The 16,757-nt window shown below is 34.6% G+C and overlaps 2 protein-coding genes across 3 annotated transcripts; both read left to right on the top strand.

Moving 5' to 3' along the window:
* The first annotated feature begins 470 nt into the window (after positions 1–470).
* Positions 471–4,814, top strand: LOC109704617 (binding partner of ACD11 1-like). Its single transcript, XM_020225377.1, has 6 exons — positions 471–561; positions 2,773–2,876; positions 2,977–3,052; positions 3,423–3,506; positions 3,610–3,956; positions 4,435–4,814. The coding sequence occupies exons 1-6, from the start codon at positions 556–558 to the stop codon at positions 4,568–4,570; spliced, it is 753 nt and encodes a 250-aa protein (XP_020080966.1). The 5' UTR covers positions 471–555; the 3' UTR covers positions 4,571–4,814.
* An 8,755-nt stretch (positions 4,815–13,569) lies between these two features.
* LOC109704618 (transcription repressor MYB5-like) lies at positions 13,570–15,418 on the top strand. 2 transcript variants are annotated; one of them, XM_020225378.1, is made up of 4 exons: positions 13,570–13,651; positions 14,022–14,291; positions 14,413–15,111; positions 15,230–15,418. In XM_020225378.1, the coding sequence occupies exons 2-4, from the start codon at positions 14,029–14,031 to the stop codon at positions 15,264–15,266; spliced, it is 999 nt and encodes a 332-aa protein (XP_020080967.1). In that variant the 5' UTR covers positions 13,570–13,651; positions 14,022–14,028; the 3' UTR covers positions 15,267–15,418. The 2 variants fall into 2 exon arrangements, with proteins under 2 accessions (XP_020080967.1, XP_020080969.1); XM_020225380.1 differs by lacking the exon at positions 13,570–13,651 and adding an exon at positions 13,717–13,732.
* Positions 15,419–16,757: the final 1,339 nt, after the last annotated feature.

Here is a 16,757-nt window from a genome sequence, read left to right as displayed (position 1 = left end):
GGTTCATGATGATATGGTGAACTAGGTCCATGAAAATTCTCTTCCTTCTCTTTCTCCTCTATCTATATTGGGTAAATTTTAAATACCACCCCCATGATTTTACAATTTCTCATTTAGTACCGTGTGGTTTAAAGTGTATCAAGTTAGTGCTCTATACTTTTATTTTTATTTATTCAGCAGTTTTTTCGTTAATATTTTGTTAAATTATATATACAAAAAATTTCAGATACCCGACCTAGGTTTATCAAATATTCACTTTAGTACCCTTTAGTTTTAATTTTGTCATTGATTTAACAAAAAAAATTAGTAAAATCGATAATGAATAGGTAAAAGTAAAACTGCAGGGCACTAAATTGGTACATTTTAAACCACAGGGTATTAAAGTTAGAAAAGTGAAAGAAACTACAGGGTGGTATTTGAAGTTTTCCCATCTATATATATATATGTACTCTCTCTAGGGTCTAGGATCCCGCCATCAACGAAGAGCACGAATTAGGGTTTTGTGAAAGGTAGAAGAGGCGTTCCCGATCTCGATCTCTCTTAGCAACGACTGCGATGAGCGTAAGTGAAATCCCCGATCTCGACTTCTTCTGTTTCGTTTGCTTCTGATAATCGAGGGTTTTTTTCGTTGTTTGATCCCTTTTGAGTACGATTTGTTTGGGAATGTGTGTGATATTGCTTTGAAATGACTCGGATCTACTGGATCTGCTTGTAGTTCTTGTGATTCGGCTTTAATTTGCTATGATAATTCTATGTCGGGTTTCGATTTACATCTGTGATTGGGTGCTTAATGCTTTAGATGACTGAGTGTTCATTAGATTATGCTAAATCAGGATAGAATTTTTTAGAAGATGAAAAATAGGATAAATCGGAGGAATAAAGTGTTTGATTCTGATGGGTTTAAGCTGATACTTGCTCAACAATGATTCGATGATTTATTTGGAGATTTATTGTGCATACGGCTAGGGTTAGATTCTCTCCGAATACTCTTTACTTTTACCATGAGTATCAGAGTAACTTTTTATGCTTTGGGATTGATTCTTGAAGAAGCACTGAGGCATTAGAGTCATTTGCACTAGTTTAGCACTCTTGCATGTGCTTGTCATGAGGTGTATCTAATGATTGTGTGCGAGCATCAGATTGGGGCCTCTTTGGCCCACCGGTGTGTTCACTACGTGTCTTTCCCCTAAACCGCTGCTTAAAATGCGGTCGTGCGTTGCACTGCTTGTGCAACCATGCTTCCTAAATAGACGCGATGGTTTGTCCGCTGCAAAAGCTTGCCTAAACGCACGAGGAAATCGGCCCTTTATCCGCTTCCGATGTTAGTATAGGCGAAGTCATTTTCATGCCAGATATAGAGCAAGGAGCAGAGAGAGAGAGAGAGAGAGAGAGAGAGAGAGAGAGAGAGAGGTTGGCTAGGGGTTCATTAGTTTTCGACTTCTTCTCTTGGTTACATCTATGTTTTGTCAATAATCCCTGCTTGTAAACAGTAGTTGGACACTTGGAGCTAATTGATGGTATGCACATCCTGTGGTATGACTTTGAGATTAATCTGTGTGTCATTAAGATGAAGCTATAAAAAAAGTTGTGGTATCACTTTTGGATAAGATAGGTTTTCTGGTATTGATCCATTAGAGGAGCACATTGATCTTCTTCATTGGTCGTAATAGCTTCTTCAAAGCAAAAGAAAGGTGAATACAGAAAAGACCGTATTGCATAAACATCAAATTGAGGTTGTCAAGGTGGATGGACAGTCTTTTATTGGAGGATATCCTAGGCACTTACTGGGATTTGAGGAGGACAACCTAGTGATGTGGGTCATTTAGATTTCAATGTAAAAAATTTAAAATGCATTAAGGATGCGTTTGGTTCGCACTATGAAAGATTACTAGGAATAAAAGATATCCGAGAATCTTGTTTCTATTCATCCTATTACTAAGAATATGGAATTCCTGTGTTTGGTTCGCACAGTAATATTAATTAACCATGTTATTTAATATTACAAAAAATGTACAATTTATTTATTTATTTATTTATTTAATTTTAGATAATGTTACCAAAAGTTTCAACATCTTTTTAGAAAAAAAGGAGAGAGTATAAGTTAGAGAGAGAGAGCATAATTAAAAAAATAGAAAGAAAAATATAGTCGAAATTNTAGAGAGAAAAATAAGTTTAGAGAGAAATATAAGGTTAGAGTGTAAAGAAAAATAATATCAATTAGCCGGCGGGTAAGAAGAAAGAAAGAGATTAGACATATTATGATTACCCCAATCCATTAATATAAGGATACCCACCCTCCCTCAAGGGAATGAGATTAGTACTTTGGGGTGAATCTTATTCCCAAGTGAATCCAATATTACCAACTAGATTACTTAGTGCGTTTAGCCAAACACCGTCATATTTTTTTATTCCCATTGGATTACTAGGAATCTTTAAAAGATAGCGCGAACCAAATGCACCCTAAGCTTCAAATTGTAATAAAATTGTACGACCTTTTTAATTGAAAGTTGTTAGTGCTTGTTCAGACAGCTTTACCTGCATAACACTTTTTGCGAATGGGCCCAATAAGCCCTTGGCCATTTACTTTTAGTTACTCGAATGAGAATCAACTTACCCAGTAAGGTTGGAATCTGGAAAGGAAACGAGCTTCGCCCAAATAAAGTTTGAGGCTGAAGGAAGCCGTCAATTGTACTTCACTATCATATTATATTTCACTAAATATAGATGACAAGGTTTGCTGGGGGAATTGAAATTCAAAACTTGGCACTGCAGGTAAGGACGGTGAAGGTCAGCAATGTCTCGCTCAGTGCGACTGAGCAAGATATGAAAGAGTTCTTTTCCTTTTCCGGGGACATTGAACATATAGAGATGCAAAGGTCTGTTGCCTATCCAAGATCGTATTTCTGTGCATCTGATATTTTTCCCTTTTTCTTTTATAACAGCTTTGATTTTGAGCTCACTCTATGTGTTTTGCAGTGGGGATGAGTGGTCCCAAGTTGCATATGTGACTTTTAAAGATACGCAGGGGGCAGAGACTGCGGTTCTACTTTCGGTAAATTAGCTTCTCAAGAACTCCGATTCTCTTATCATATGTGTTGCGTGAGATCGCCTCTTCTTTTTTGTTGCTTCACTGAATGTGGTCACTTTACAGTGACTTGGTTTTATGTGTCAATAATGTCATATCGACAGCTAAATAAAAGAAAGTTTCTAAGAACTTTAAAAGCGGTGTTGTAATATTCAATCAGTTTGTGTGATGTAACGAACAGGTGTTCTTGCTTTTCTCTTCTCAGTAAGCTGAATCTGCAAAACTAAGTAGATTTGTTTTAGCTAACGAAAGAAGAGCGCTTAGTGGTGTTTTAATGTTGTGATATTGTCTCGTCTTTTTATCTTCTTCTAAGATGAACATTGTATTGGTGATACAGGGTGCGACGATAGTTGATCTCTCTGTCATCATCGCGCTCGCCCCGGAATACGAGCCGCCACCAACCGTCTCAGCTCCGTCCTATGTAAGTCATTTATAGTCCATCACTCCTGTCCCAAATTCATAACAACTATATAAATAATAAAATTATATCATTTTCGTCCCTTTTTTTTTTAAAAAAAATTCAGCCGAAAGATGTTAAACCCTCAACTAGCAGCACCGGTTCGGCTGTTCAGAAGGCGGAAGATGTGGTCACCACCATGCTTGCCAAGGGCTTTGTCCTAGGCAAAGATGCCGTTGGCAAAGCCAAATCCTTTGACGAGAAGCACAGTATCACGTCCACGGCCACCGCCAAGGTTGCCTCGTTCGATAAGAAGATCGGGTTTACTGAGAAGATCAGCATGGGCACATCGGCCGTGAACGAGAAGGTGAAGGAGATGGACCAGAAATTCCAGGTGTCCGAGAAGACCAAATCGGCCTTCGCCACGGCCGAGAAGACGGTGAGCAGCGCGGGATCTGCCATCATGAAGAACAGGTACTAGCGAACTTCAAAATCCCCAACTAGCCATTAGTACTATAGCAACTGATGGGCCTTAAATCCGTGTTCCAAAATGCGAAAGCTAAGGTTATAACTAATAATATAAGCCTACGATGGAGTATTTAATACGAGTCAAGTTAGAATAGTTCTAGAAATTATAAGCCCTTTGTTTATTTCTACATCATTTTCGATGATGAGACATCTCAAGCAACGATCAACGCGCCGTTAAACTTGATCAATGGCTCTTAAATATGTAGAAACCAAATTTCGTGTCTGTATTAGCCGTTAAAATTGTCAACATTGACATCACTTGAATGTTAGGTAAATAATGTTGAAAAATTACAAAATCCATTCCTATAAAGTTTAGTGACGTCGATCGTTGACTTTGACCCCCTATCACCAAAAATAAGGTGGAATTTAGAAGGCTTTTTTATTTTTATTTTTTAAACAATTCCGAGCCCTTGTCCCTATGCAGGTACGTCTTCACGGGCGCGTCGTGGGTGACCGGCGCCTTCAACAAGGTCGCGAAGGCCGCGGGCGACGTGGGGTCGAAGACGAAAGAGAAGGTCGCGGCCGAGGAGGGGCAGAAGAACGCAGGTTTGCGGGGGTGAGCTCTGCCCCTATCCCTATTATTGATTCTCTTATTACTGCTTTCCTCTGTAAAGAATATATACTTCATGGCTATTCCTGGTTGCTGTGTAGAATAAGGTTATTCCATAACTGGGATGATTAGGTATACACTGCAGTGTCGCTAGTTTATATTTTAGTTTGTTAAGGCTCTCTTTGGACATATTAATATCTTGTTCCGCATATCTCTTTGATTCATTAAAAAAGTATCTAGCATTTTGTAGATGAGTAGTGTAATTAAATCAGTCGAGAATAAGATACCGAATAAGTTATTTCACATAACTTATTTCGACATCCAAACAAGAGCCTAAGAGGGATCGTCCAAAGGGCTTTATTTTTTCAGTAAAGAAAACGTGTATAGATCTTTTCTAATCTGTGAATTATTTTGAATAGGCTATTCAAATTTTAAGAATTTTGATTTTACCACTCAATCTCTTAATTTATTTGATTTGAGTCAATCAATGATATTTTGATGTTAAGTTTGCGAGAATCACATGAAGTATATACTATCTAGATTTGTAAAGATAAATAATGTATTCAAAAGGTTTAAGTCTAGGTGTCGTCGCCCGATTCAAATCAAATAAAATAAATTAAAAGATTGGATAAAAAAATTAAAATTTTAAAAGGTTAAGTGGCTAAATCAAAATGGTCCATAGGTAAGTTTTGTAAAATTTTGTTTTATGTTATAATTTTTATTTTATTTCTTCGTATTATAGAAAAGATGGATGTTCTTCTCTTCAATGATCTAAAACCCGGCCCGACCGGCCGGGTTGAATCGCCCGGTTGGACCGTGAACCCATTACTCTAATGGGCCGGGTGAATACATAAAACCAGAGCCAGAAAACCGGTAGTAGTGAACCCGTTGGACCACCGGTTTGACCAGCGAACCGGTGAATTGTTCTAGTCTTTACTGTTTCCCTTCATCTTATATTTTGTTACGTAGTAATCACCTAGAACTATATGTAATTAAATAAACTAATAGTAACTAATAAATGGTAAAAAAAAAGAAAAGTTCATTATCTGAATTATGAATCATTTTTAATCGGCTATTTAATTTTTTTTAAATTTTAATTTTACTATTTAATATTTCAATTTGTTTGATATTTTTATGAATCTTCATAGTAGGAATGCAAACGGGGCAGATCTGGGTGCACGAGTCCCGTCCTGCCTCCCGCCCTGACTATTATAATTCAGCCGTGCCTCCCGCCCGGAATCTGCGACGGGTTAAAAAATATATCCCGTAATCCGCTCCTCCTTGTAACCCGCCTCCCGCCAGCGTTCTGAATCTGCCTGCCAACTATTATTTTTTATAAAATTATAATTTTATTAATATTTTGTAAAATATAAATTAATATTTTTTAATAATATTATATATATAATTAACAATATTAATTATAAAAATAAAAAATATCAATTACAATTGGAAGCAAAATTTAAAAGTTTCAAATACTTGAGAATTGAAAGCATTAATTTATTTGTATTTTGAACCATTTTGGAACTATATTATTTTGTTAGGGATATTTTTTAAAAATATAAATGGTTTTTGGGGCGGATTCGGGGCGGGTCAAAAATATTTTCGTTTTCTGTCCCGAATCCGTCTCGAATCATAAAAATTGTCCCGTTTACCGCATTGAATCTGTTTATTTTTTTTCATTTACTGCCCCATTCAAGGCAGATCCTCCACAACCCTAATCTGTTTGCATCTCTACTTTAGAATTTAAGCAAATTATTTACTTTAATAAATTTATAGTTGCGAGAATAGCATTAAGTGTACAGAGTATTGTTGACTTACTCAAAATTAAACAAATTAAAAGATTGTATAGTAAAATTGAAATTTTGCAAAATAGAGTAGCAGATTCAAAATGGTCTATAGTTCAGATAAGTTCCGTGTGTCTTAAACTTAGTAATTTATTATGATGTTGCGTTGAGGTCATTGGTTGGTTGAACCTTGAACCCATGAACTGGTTTTCTCAAATACTGCTTTTTCTCGAAAAGCAAAAAGGGGGGCCACAAAACGGTGGATGAGCTTCAATTTAGCCCAAAGTCAATGACATTTTGTGCTCACACAGTTTAATTTAGCATATTATGTGAATTAGAATAAACACAACTAACAATAAATTCGAGTTTCTACAAAATTTTATTATTCTTGTGATTATTTAAAATTATCGAAAATTCTTAAACATTGTGTCTTGCTGTGTTATTTTTGGCGATGGGGTTTGTGAGAACGATCGACACAGTTAAATACAATTCTGATCTATATGAATTCAATGGTAATCGAATTTCACGATATTATGATATCACTTTCCTAATGCTTAGTAATTAACTTGAATATCAGACATTATAATAATGTCGTAAAATTATGAAAAATTAGGTTCCTCAAAAGTTCAGATAGATTATATCGTGCTTGACTGTGCCGACCGTTAATTCGAATGTTTCATCGCTAAAAACGCAACGAAAGTAAATTCTACTGTTTACTTATCTTCTTCTTCTTCATGAAGATAGTACCAAGCGTTTTGTACTATCGAATTTTCGGCCGTTGGATGAAAGGATGTGCAGTTATGATGATCGTGGTCCCCTAGGATTGAGCATGTGGTTGGTTGAATCATATAATCTAACGGATGAAAATGATCAAAGTATAGATCTAACGGCAGAAAACTTGATAGTACTAAAAGCTTAGTACTATCGATAGTATATATAGTAGCCGGACTTATAACTTCATTATTATATATACTGCAAAAAAGAGCTTCCAAATTAAGCCCCAAACAACACAAACTTATTTTGTCAAAGCTCTCATTTTAGTCCGAGACATGAAATGATCATAACCAACTCTTGGATTCTCTCTCCTTTACACCAAACCCTTTGGCCTAACCTTGTTGGTCTCCTTAATTCATACATATGATGATGATGATGATGATGTAGCAGAGCACAAAAATTTTATCATCAACTAATGAATAAACTAGGTTTATCTCACGCCAATAACAATCAAGTTAGTTAAACCAAGTACACCCCTTCAATTATTTCATCGACTACGACTACTATTGTGGTGGGGCATTTGTAAGTTAATGTCGAAACATTTTTGTTACGATCGAACCGCGTGATATCGCAGGTGTACAGATTACGATCGAACCGCTTGATCCTTGGAAGAATCAATATGTACGTATATATGTATATTCATGCAGTATTATTCTGGTGTTTCTACGAATAATGCATCAAACAATAATAATTGAGAAGGAATTCGGAAATCATAGGTAAGAGATGACAACAACACATTGACTAGTACTACTGGTTGCTTAAGATCCTCTACAACCATCAAATACCACTGTAACCTTAACTCATACAATCTTATCAACATAAATACATACACTGAATAAAGCCATGGAAATTAAAGGACAACATGAGAGAGTAGTTTGTGCACATGAAAGACTAGTTTTAGTTACATATATGCATGGGGCCCCTTTGAATAGTCCAAGTCCAAAAGTAAGAAGGGAGAATACAATGTTGTGTATATTAAGCAAATTTGGTTTCATGTGAGCAATTAAGTATATATATATATATATATATATTTATATATATATATATATATATAGAGTTGAGCTGGAATACTATCGATAGCAAACAGACTCCGTTGATATCCATTTGTTTTCGATGATGGAGGCTCCAAATTGACAATCGGCACCGTTAGACATGATCTATACCATTTAAAGCATATAGAAATCAACTTTCATGCTTTTTCGATATTGTTCTCTTGTCTATCAAGTGGATATAAAAATAAACGGTTGAAAATGAATCTTCTTCAAAAAGTGATGATAGGAGTTTCGTAATCAAGATCAAGAGTAAAAATCTTGTTTTAAATAATACAAAAAATTTTCCGGTAAAAATTTAATTAATTTGAATATCTTTATACTGTTAAACGAGAAAACGTCTCATATCGACTATTAAAATTACAGATTTAGAAACCCTTTGATCATTAGGCCAATGATGTCGAACAAAAATTTAAAATTTAATTTCTACATACTTCAAGTGATATCGATCATATTCAACGATGCTGATCGTCGATTTAGAGACTCCATCGATCATCGAATACAAATAGGTAGCAACGAAGCCTGTTTGCTATCAATAGCAAACATGCTTAAAATTAACCCTTTGATCATTAGGCCAATAATGTCGGAAAAAAATTTGAAATTTCATTTCTAAATGCTTCAAGTGATATAGATCATATTTAACAATACTGATCGTCAATTTGGAGACTCTATCATCGAAAATAAATAGGTGGCAATGGAGCCTGTTTGCTGTCAATAGCATTTCGGCTCAACTCTCTCTCTCTATGTATATATATATATATATTCTCAAACAATGTGATTTTGGTGACATTTTTAGTAGTCTATTCAACAGCTGATCATGTTTAATTAGTTATGTAATGAGTGAGATAAAGAGGAAGGATCGAGGAAGCACCAAATAGCAACAAACAAGTTTGTTCTCAAATTCAATGCTAATTATTAACTAGCAACATTATTGACCAGTCAATCAGATAATGCTAGCTACCATGCATAAATCATGTGCAGAATAAAGTTCTCTTGACTCAATTGCGTCAAGTTTCATTTGGTCCTCATCGCAAAGTGTATAAAGTGTTTCTATTTAATTCTACTATGAAAGAAAATTACTGGCTGTTGAACTGTGACACTCTCTTCCCAAGGGGGCCGGGCCATCCATTTTAGGACTACTCTAATCCTAACATACTTAATCTTTTTTATTTTTTAGGTCCAGCCATCGCTTAAAATGCTATAGTTAGGTTAAAAGTTTAGTCCTACTATGTCTTGTATATTAGACTATTTCAAATTTTAGGAGTGTCATAGTCTCTTCTACTTTAAGCTCTTAGGTTCTTATCAGGTTCAAGTACACTCACAAGTATCAGGCGATGTGAGAGTCATCTAGCTAGCTTTAGCCGACCTTGTGTGGAGTCGAGCCCCATCCACAACGATCGTCAGTCGAAGAGCCGTCCTCTACCTGTTGTGTGACTCTAATTCAGCTGAGTTTCATCTCATATTTTCAGCTGGTGATTGGTTCTGATACCAACTGTGACGCCCCACTTTCCAGAGAGTCACCCATTCAATAACTATTATAGCTCTAACACGCTTAATACTTTTAACTTTTTGGGCCCAACCATCGCCTAAAATGTTATTGCCAAGTTAAAAAATTTAGTCGTACTATATCTTATCTATAGGGCTATTCTAAATTCTAGAAGATTACGAATAAAAATTATGCGACCAATTTTTTTTTTTTTTTTTTTTTTACTTGTGAAGTGAAATATTTTGAAATTAAAGTTAGCTATATCGCGAATATCTAAGTTACCCGTTTGGATTGGGGATAAGGGGTGGAATAACCCCTTATCCCCCCTTTATATCCAAACGTTAATTTTTTACCCAAAAATAGTAATTCTCGGATACCTGAAATAAGCTAGTATAACTATCTCCACCAACACCTTTATTTTCTATATATAACTATCCATTATTTTTCTTATTCCATATTATCTACCCAAACGCTATTTTTCTTATCTCTGGAAACAATCCAATTTTCATGCAAACGCTATTTTTCTTATCCTCATACTTGTATCTATCCCCATAATAGGTAGTTCTTGCTTATAGGACTAATGCTCCAAGTTTCCTTGTGACATAATATATATAAATATCTATTGTGTTGATGATGCAATTCTCTCTCCAACTTCATGCAAGTCTCTACCAACCAGTGACTAATTAACAAATTGTCGATATGTTGAATTTGAATTTTACTAAGATTTAAATGTACCACTTGAGAAATTTTCTGACCAACTGGGTTAGTAGTCAAAGCTGTATTAGTTAGGCTGGCATGCACATTATGTAATCATCATGGTTGATCTTTCCTTCATTTCCCTTTTTTTTATGTTTTTTTTTTCACAAATTTTGGGATACAAAATGATGGGTCAAAGATTCATCAATACCCCAGCTTTTGTTCTTTATTTGTTATTTATTTTTCTTTACATAGTTGTTATTGTTTTTGGATTAAAAAATTAGTCCAGTAGTACTCATGACTTTTTGTATATTCACTAGTCAACATTGCATTTGTATTGGTTGTTTTTTCTTTTAAAAAAAAAATAGTACACTACGCATTTTATTTATTTAAAAATAAATTAAGCTATAGAGATAAGGCAAAAGAGGTCTTGTCGTACTAGGGTGAAGAAAAAAAATAAAATAAAATAAAAAATAAAAAAGAAGAACAATAACCAGTACTGGTTATTATCCTTAGCTCATATATGTACTTTCAATAATTTCTCATGTTTTTTTTTTTTAAACCTCAAATTTAAAAGATTTGATGGGGTCAGAAAGATTAGTTAGGATTTTATTTTATTTTAAAATTTTGGAATTATCAATTTTATTAATTTGTTTTAGAGTTTTAGAATCTTTCTATATATAACAAATTCCTAAAAATTAGAAATATGATCTCCGAAGTTTCAAACTATTCATGTTTGAAAAATCTCTAAAATCTTAGAATTAGATTTAGAGTCTAGAGTTTAAGTTTATTTTATTATTCTATATCTGTGTGATTATTTTTCAGTGCGTGTGGGCGCTGAATTATTTCTTTCTTCTTCTATTTTTTTTTCTTTTTTTTTTTTTTTCCTGCACCATAATTACAGGGGCTAAAGAACTTAGATACAGTACTTTTCAGTTTGTGTCAAGATTACTCTGGATTTTTTTATAAGCAAGGACAGAAAAAAAAAAAAAAAGAATTGTAGGAAAAAAAAAATAATTTCTCTATATTGCTTTCACCTGGACTTTGTGATCTGATTATCATCAACTTGGAATTCTTAGTACACTGTAGAGAAGAGGACTAGAACCCCTTTATTTTCTTTTTTTTTTTAAGTTTGAATTGTTTCAATGTTCATAATTATTTATGCTATCTATGTACCTGCTTTAGAAATCATGCATGCAATGTTGACTTATATCCAATTTACTAATTATCATGTAGACCCACTACTTAATTAATTTTGATTTATTATTATCTGATAAGGGGAGCTTAATTAATTAATTAGCCAATTACAGTTAAATTAATTAACAAGTAAAAAAGAAAGCATTTTGAAATATATAGGACCATCATTTGATTTTAGTTTTATATTCTAGTTAAAGTTAATTAAATTCATGAGTATTTTCTTAAAGTTAATGGCACTCCTAATTAGTTATTAATTAGTCGTTCATTATTATCAAAGTCTATAATCTCTTTACTGAGTACAAAATTATTGCAAGTAATTCTAATAAAATCCTTGATTAATTGAAATAAAAAACATTTAAATTAAAGAACCAAAAGTCAAAGAACTCAATCCAAATAACCAAGTGAACTTATGATCTGTTGTTATGGAATAAAAATAATTAAATGTGCAATACATGCATTAATTTGTAGATTGTCACTCAAATTAATTTTAAAAAATCACACCCAATTAGTAAGTTATTTGAACAATTTAGCTGTTTCAATTTACTATATATATATACACCCGTATTACAATCATTTTTCAGAATAGTCGTAAAAATTAATCCAAGTATTCAAAAAGATATTCAAACGTCCAAACATATGCTCAAAAATATAATCGCACATTTGTAGATTGTCACTCAAATTAATTTTAGAAAATTACACCCAATTGATAAGTTATTTGAGTACAATTTTGCTGCTCAATTTACTAAACTGTATGTACTTAAGACCGGTTTGCGATCAACCCCGTTCGACTAAGATTAATTACCTTAATCATTATCCAAAACATTGCTATAATCATTTACGTGGTTTTACATTTTCTCACTTTAATATTCTGTGGTTTCAAGTGTATCAATTTAGTATTCTATTGTTTCAATTTTTTTTTCTTTTTATTATCTCCTCTATTAATTTTTTTTATTAAACCAGTGATAAAGTTAAAACTAAAATGTATTAAAATAAATATTCGATAAATTTAGGTCAGGTACGTATCTGAAGTTTTTTGTATATAATTTAACGAAATATTAACGGAGGAGCTGACGAAAAGGAAAAAAAAAACAACAGGGTACTAAATTGATACACTTTAAACTACAAGATGCTAAAGTGAGAAAGTGTAAAACTATAGGATGGTATTTGAAATTCAAAAAAAAAAAAAAAAAATCAAATCAAACGGCGTCAAATCCTATGACGTCACCCTCTACGATCACTTGGGCCACATGGACGGCTCATGTTGGCGTGGGTCCCACCAGGTGCGCCCGGAAATCCTAACCCTAACCCTAACCCTAACCCTAACCCTATACCCTATTCCCCTCGAAACCCTAAATTAGGAAGTGTGATGTACATAGGTGGGGGACAGGTAGTTCCTTGCATGCTTTATCCTATTGCGAAACCCTACCCCCATTCGAGCCACTCACCTCTCGCCACGTGGCACTACATGCACCTAACCTCTTCTGCCTCGTTGTAACGTGTCACCTTGGACTACGTACCTGTCCCCTTCCCCATCACTAATAATTATAATAATAATATATTTATACATATAATATTATTATATATATTATATATTAATTAATAATAGACGAGTACTGTATATGTATTTATACATGTTTAGTTTGTTTTATATATTTATATATATAAATATATATATATATATGCATGCATGGATGGTGAATAGTATTGTATGGTACGTACGTAGCTTTCGTAGTATCCGGCGCTCTCCTAATTCTTAGATCTTCTTGTCTCTTTTAATTTTTTTAAGAAAATTAATAAGCCTTTTTATATATATATATATATATATATATATGTGTATGTATTTATATATATATGTATATTTATACATAAAAAAATGTTATATTTTGCCTAACTATACTGTAGATGGATCACACTATACGAGGACTTGAGCATGTTCTTATATATATATATATATACACCTAGAAAATCATAGGCTATAGTTGTGAAGAGCTGCGTCTCCCTTACACAAACCCTCTCTCTCTCTCTCTCTCTCTCTCTCTCTCTCTCTCTCTCTCTCTCTACACATCATTTCCCTCAACACCTTTACTTTTGTACTGTAGCCTAAGGTTAGTTCTATATATGCTTATTAGGGTTTCTCAAAAATGAATTTGCTACTTAAGGCATGCATGCATTTGGCCCAATCATAGGTACCGTAGTACTATTATTAATTCGAGGAGAAGCAAAAGCAGCAAACGCATGCTTGAGCTTCTGCTTTTGAGACCCAGCTGCGTGCTTTTCGCTGAACCAAAATCTCTAGATTCTTCTTTGTCGATCCTAGCTAGTGTGCTGTTCTTGCTGCCCATACAGGCCCACCTCATGAGTTGCTTATAAATATGCGACAAGAACATTTTAGAAGCCTCTACCCACGTTTGATATATCCCCATATACATTTATATGTATTGTAGACATAATGTTTCGTAATAATATATCATACAGGCGCAAAATGGGAAGGGCTCCATGTTGCGATGAGATCGGCGTGAAGAAGGGCCCATGGACACCTGAGGAGGACAAGTTGCTCGTCGAATACATCCAGAAGAACGGCCACGGGAGCTGGCGGCATCTGCCGAAGCTGGCGGGGCTGAACCGGTGCGGCAAGAGCTGCAGGCTCCGGTGGACGAACTACCTCCGTCCCGACATCAAGAGAGGGCGGTTCGCCGAAGAAGAAGAGAAGCTCATAATCCACCTCCACTCCCTTCTCGGAAACAAGTAAGTAACTCTCTCTCTCTCTCTCTCTATATATATAATTTGTTAACTTCATCTTTAGGTTGAGAGAACACTATATATATATATATTCTTGTTGCTTATATTGATTGCGATATTCTCGAAGGTGGTCGTCGATTGCGGCGAGACTACCAGGAAGGACCGACAACGAGATCAAGAACCACTGGAACACGCACCTGAGGAAGAAGCTCCTTCACATGGGCATCGACCCGGTGACGCATAAGCCGAGGACCGATCTAAACCTTTTTACGTCGAGCCTCAATTTGATCAAACTACAGGCAGATGCTACGCATTTGGCGAAGCTGCAATTGGCGCAGGGCCTGCTTCAGGTCCTGACCACCACTGCTACTACTACTACTACTAGCAACTCAAACCCTAACATGGACTTGGTGGGTCTCATGGGATTGCTGAGCTCTTTAAGAAACTATGAGGGCTTTGTCAATAGTAATAACTCTAGTCCTCATGGTATTCAAGGTTCGCATTCTTCGCTCTCGAGCTTGCCGAACATGGGTTTTGAGAATCAAATTGGCGAGTTTCAAGCGCCGATCGATCACGGTCCTAGTCCGCACGAGCTTCGTGTCGAGAGTAATGGCGCTAGCAAAAATTTGTACACAAGCTCGACGATGAATTCGAATGCAATGCCGCCTTTAGTTTCAGCTACTAACTCAGAGAATGCGCAAATGTACGCGTCGAACTCGGGCGGTAGCGTGCCCCTGAGTTCGCCATCCTCGACGCTGTTCGATGCTTGGGAGGGACTCAATCTGGAGGATCTGAACAATGACTTCGGTTTGAAAGATATGTTAGAGTAAGCTACTTATTCTTTAATTCCTATCCTCTTTTTCTTTTTTCCAATATGTTGAAGAAGCTTAATGCCATGCATGTTATGATATATAAATATATATCTATATGTTCTTAAACTGCAGGCAAATATCATCTTCATCATCTCTACACAGTTATTAGGAGGAGGCATGCAATTCATGGATGTGGTTGATGCACACTTGGAAGTTCATTTGAACAGTTGAAGCTTGATAATGACTCTCTTTGTATATTTTGTGAACATTTTGTGATCATGTACAAAACAAAATACTCAGTGATGTATGATGTTTATGAGATTTTTTTTTTTCCCCTCCATTGATAGTACAAATTAAACAATGAGATAATCATAAGGACCATATCATATTATTATTATTTCATAAATATGTAGATGTGATTGATTTTGTGCTCTTTCATGTCAATGTTACTTGTTTCATAAGAGTTGAATGTAACACCTAGCTAGAACATCACTAAAGTCAAGTAGGGTAGGATTGGGTAGTTAAATCATTGATAAACGGTATATTAATATAAAAATAGTTAGTTGAAGCAGGAGATGGCTTGTGAAAGTAGAGAAAACATGGAAGCTTCTTCTAGAACTACATAAATATATACATATTTTTTAAAAAAAAACTTTTCGACAAATTCTACGATATTATTAAAATATCGTTATTGAGTCAGTATTATATATATTGGGGTTAGTAATTTCAAACAAGACATCTAATCAAAGGTCGGCTTTCAAAAGCTAATTAACCACTAATTATAATTTGCAACATTATACAAAGTTGACTCGCCACTGTTAAATTAATTACATCATTTTTAAGTTCGATTGATTTATCATTAGCTAGGTCGCTTCTGCATTGGCAATCTCTATGATAATTGAATTAAATTAAAGTATGAAAGTTTAAACCACTACCATGCTAATATATAAAAATGCTGACCGATCATCTGCAATATTTTTAAAAATTTTAGAATATTTCTAGGAACGTCTCGTAAAGCAATACGCAACGTCTAATTCAGTAGAATTATGATTTTGACATTTGAGAGATTGAGGACAAAGCAACAAATTATTGTACCTGCAAATCAGATAGTTATGAGGAAAAGTACCTGCAATTAATATACCTTCTCTTTTGAGGATAAAAGTACTTACTTGCAATATATTATTACTCCAATGTGTTTGGGTTGCTTATTCTTTGGTTCCTGGAATAGTACACAAGTGCAACATCAGTTGATAATAACTAGGGAAGATGCTGATGAATAAAGGCATTTTAGTGAAGCAATGTCCCACTGGAAAAATGATGTGTATATGGGTGTTAATTAATTAATTTCCTCCCTTGAGACAATAAAGTCACAAAATTAGTTACTCATTAGGTAGATTTTTTATCTTGAGACACAAGCTATTGACTGTTGAAATTACCACATTTATTATCAAATTTGAACCTGTTTTGAAATTGACCCCCTTAAAACTTTTTTTATCTCTACCGACAAACCGTTTGATTTAGCCTTTTCTATTAGCAACGTTCAATAAGCATGCACAAGAGATGTACGTGATCAGGAATCGCTTTAGTCAGAAAGAAGGTCATGTGTCTTTTTTATGTGTTTTTTTATGCTAACAAAATCTTCAAAGTTGCAAACGATGAG

Source organism: Ananas comosus, unplaced genomic scaffold, assembly GCF_001540865.1.
Source record: "Ananas comosus cultivar F153 unplaced genomic scaffold, ASM154086v1, whole genome shotgun sequence".
Classification (NCBI taxonomy): domain Eukaryota; kingdom Viridiplantae; phylum Streptophyta; class Magnoliopsida; order Poales; family Bromeliaceae; genus Ananas; species Ananas comosus.
Note: the sequence above shows the minus strand (reverse complement) of the source record. Positions and strands in the feature narration are given on the sequence as shown.

Excerpts from the sequence above, each read along its gene's own strand:
- LOC109704617 (XM_020225377.1), top strand. Across the intron at positions 3,053-3,422 it reads AGACTGCGGTTCTACTTTCG|GGTGCGACGATAGTTGATCT; the intron begins GTAAATTAGCTT and ends TTGGTGATACAG. Across the intron at positions 3,507-3,609 it reads CCGTCTCAGCTCCGTCCTAT|CCGAAAGATGTTAAACCCTC; the intron begins GTAAGTCATTTA and ends AAAAAAATTCAG.
- LOC109704618 (XM_020225378.1), top strand. The coding sequence starts at position 14,029 with ATGGGAAGGGCTCCATGTTGCGATGAGATCGGCGTGAAGAAGGGCCCA. Across the intron at positions 14,292-14,412 it reads CACTCCCTTCTCGGAAACAA|GTGGTCGTCGATTGCGGCGA; the intron begins GTAAGTAACTCT and ends ATATTCTCGAAG. Across the intron at positions 15,112-15,229 it reads GGTTTGAAAGATATGTTAGA|GCAAATATCATCTTCATCAT; the intron begins GTAAGCTACTTA and ends CTTAAACTGCAG.